The following is a 3,032-nucleotide window of genomic DNA, read 5'->3' as shown; positions in this document are numbered from 1 at the left end:
GAGGATGAAGAGAAAGAGAGAGAGGGGATCTCGTTGTTTGATGCCTAAGAAGGCGGGAAGGTTTCAAAAGTTGAGCCATTAATTAGAATAAAGAAAGTGGCTGTGGAGACAAGAGACATAACAATGTTGGTTCATTATGCACTAAAGACAAAGGAAAGGAGGATTCCATGTATGATCAATTCAGTTTGTCAAAGGCTTTGGATTAAAGTTTTATCATTATTCAGCTTGCGGATTTTCGAGCGTTGAGTCACGCCAAATTATTTTATATTCTTGTTTTATTTAGAACTGAAAATGAGAATGAGAAAGCAGATAGATAAATAAAAGGTAATGTGCACGACGTGTGGGAAAGAATGTGTAACCTATATATTTATCCACAACCTTTTGCGACACCGGCGTGATAACCGCGAATATTACAAATGATGCGCACCATTGTGGCACGGATCTTATGAATCTTTTAAAAAAGAATACGTATCAGTAGGGTAGGGTGGACGGATGGATCGCCATCGGCTACAATTAACTGTTTATTATTCTGCAGTTGGTGCGGATCTGACCGTTGGTACCAGTGAGGGGTTTGATGTTTCCCATGTTTATCATGGCTCGCTGGAAATCATTAAAAAAGGTTGCAGGATTGGCTGCATAGGAGTGGACAAGGGAGGCTATAGAAGTGTCCCCACCCGAAACTAGTTGTTGATCGGAATGAAGTAGCCCTCTCTTTGCTTCCACGTTTGTGAAATAGCGGTTGTCAAACCTGGTGGCACTACCAAAATCCAGAGGCGACAAGTTGTTATCTCCTCCAGAGGTGGGACACCTCCCATGCATCACACTCGCATATCGCCCATCTATGGTCGTAGTTTCGTTGTAGATTCTGTTTCTGAAAACTACGCAGCGCGCCTGTCCGATGGTGTGAGCGCCTGTACAATATATATACATGCCGATGTTGTTAATTATAATTGTTCGACAGCTCAATATACCTATAGGTTTAGTATTGATATACTCATGTGGACCGTGTGTGTAGTACGTACCTGAAAGTGCAACCATGTCTCGAGTTGAAAGGCCTTGATTTTGAAATGTGGAAACAAGTCGATTCACATCAAATGCTGGAGAAGGAATATCTGTATTTGCAGTGTCTATACTAGCGCTTGTGGAGTCCCTCCTTCCCAGTACCACTTCCCAATAAGGGCCTGCGCTCTACGGAAGTACACAATATATATGCATGATAAGCCTTAATTGCATGTCTTTAAATATATAATCATATCTAAGAGTAGTGTATTGATATTGATGAGGTTGTATATTTATACCAAGACCACAGAATCTCGAGCAACAATTGTGAGAATATCGGCGCAGGATACAACACCAGGACATGCTTTCTCCACCGTGGATTTGATGGCGTCTATGACTTCAAAACCTCGCGCAGAGTTGAGGTTAGGGCCCGCATTCTTCTCGCTTTGAAATGAAGAGGTGTCATCCAGCAAAATGGAACCGTCACACCCCTGTTCACTCAAACATTCATATGAATTAATATCTATTTAACTATAGCCAACCAATATAAATATATATATAAAGAGAGTGTGTGTGTGAGGAGCAGAAGTGCGAGGAGTATAACTTACATTCGTGGAAATGTAGGCGCAGCAGAGATGCAGCCATTCGAGCTTCATTCCTCACCGCTTGGGCCACCACATCTATCACCAAATTTTCGAGATTAGGACACGATTCCTTGTAAAAATTGGCTGTCAGTTGTGCGTGCGCAGTAGCCGCGATGAGCAAGAGGACAAAGCCCCAAATCACTCGAAGAGAAGGCAAAGCCATAGCTGATAGCTGATAGAGAGATAGCCAAAGCAATCAATCGAATCAAATGGAAAGCAAATTATCCCGCGAGATGGAGATGATCGTTCAATCCAAATGGAAAGCAAATATTATAATGCTTATATATATATGGCTGGAGTCTAGAAATGGAGATGATTGTGCAAGCAGCAGATGATTCAAGCAGGGATAAACTATATGATAAGATTCGACAGAAATTAGCTCACGAACACACGTTCTGGAATGAATATGGGTATGGACGGGTTTCATCAAATTTATACTGGTGTAGTGTTAACGAGTATATGGCATGAATTGAACTAAAACGCGTGGGCTTGTTCATTCCAAAGCGCGCAGCCGCGGAAGGGCAAAGAAGAGTGAGGTTCGACCAAGTCAGTGTCGAAGCACGGAGAGGGGTCCAAATAGTCAGAGTCTCCACTGTCATTTACCATTCGGCCAAAACACCACTTTGTTTTATATATATTTATCCAGTGTCAATCACGGACTCGGTCTCAAGACGACCATGTCGTTTTATTTATATATATATATTTAGCTAGCTTGACGACTTCAATCTCTATCAAATATGACGCAGCGCCCTCCAAAGTTGAAAGGCGCCTTTTGCTGTGAGGATAGTCAAAGTACACATTCCAATTGTGATCTCTATACGTTATGTGCGATTCGTTGATCCTACGGAGCATCGACTTAATATCATTTAAAAATTAAATGTGTGGAATGCGTCAAATTCGGAATGTAAATGCAAAAGCTGCTTTCTTCAAACGATCTATGGGATGGAAAAGCTGCTTTCTTCAAACGATCTATGGGATGGAAAAGCTACTTTCTTCAACGAGCACACAATTACTTACTTGCAAATAGGATTACACATAACCTATGTTTTATATTCCAAATATCTATGTACTAAAGTACTCTCAAATTTATCCAATTTGAATGAAGAGAATAGGTAAGAAGTGTGAATATATATTTTATGATTATTTCTTTAATTATTAAATTTTTATTATAATTTTTGTTATTCAAATCTTCTGGCCGGGGAAAGTAAAATTAAATAGTTAAATCACATGTTTCGTTTTAGCTTTATTGGGTCAACACTTATATTTGTTTCATGAATGCCATTTGTTTTTAATTAATAATTTTTGAGTTAGTAAATGTATTTTACCATTTAATATGAACTATGTTTTGAATTATTTCTTTAAACCAAAAAAAATAATAAAAAATATAAT

The 3,032-nt window shown here is 39.2% G+C and overlaps 1 protein-coding gene across 1 annotated transcript; it reads right to left on the bottom strand.

Moving 5' to 3' along the window:
- Positions 1-373: 373 nt before the first annotated feature.
- Positions 374-2,129, bottom strand: LOC149249446 (peroxidase P7-like). The gene is made up of 4 exons (XM_089456263.1): positions 1,604-2,129; positions 1,299-1,497; positions 1,023-1,188; positions 374-911 (listed from the first exon to the last, which is right to left on the bottom strand). Exons 1-4 carry the CDS (start codon positions 1,804-1,806, stop codon positions 514-516), a joined length of 966 nt encoding a protein of 321 aa, XP_089312389.1. The 5' UTR covers positions 1,807-2,129; the 3' UTR covers positions 374-513.
- Positions 2,130-3,032: the final 903 nt, after the last annotated feature.

The sequence above is a fragment of the Pinus tabuliformis genome, chromosome 7 (genome assembly GCF_031772625.1).
Source record: "Pinus tabuliformis cultivar Carrire ecotype Pingquan chromosome 7, CPIR1, whole genome shotgun sequence".
NCBI lineage: Eukaryota > Viridiplantae > Streptophyta > Pinopsida > Pinales > Pinaceae > Pinus > Pinus tabuliformis.
This window is presented reverse-complemented; position numbering and strand designations above follow the sequence as displayed.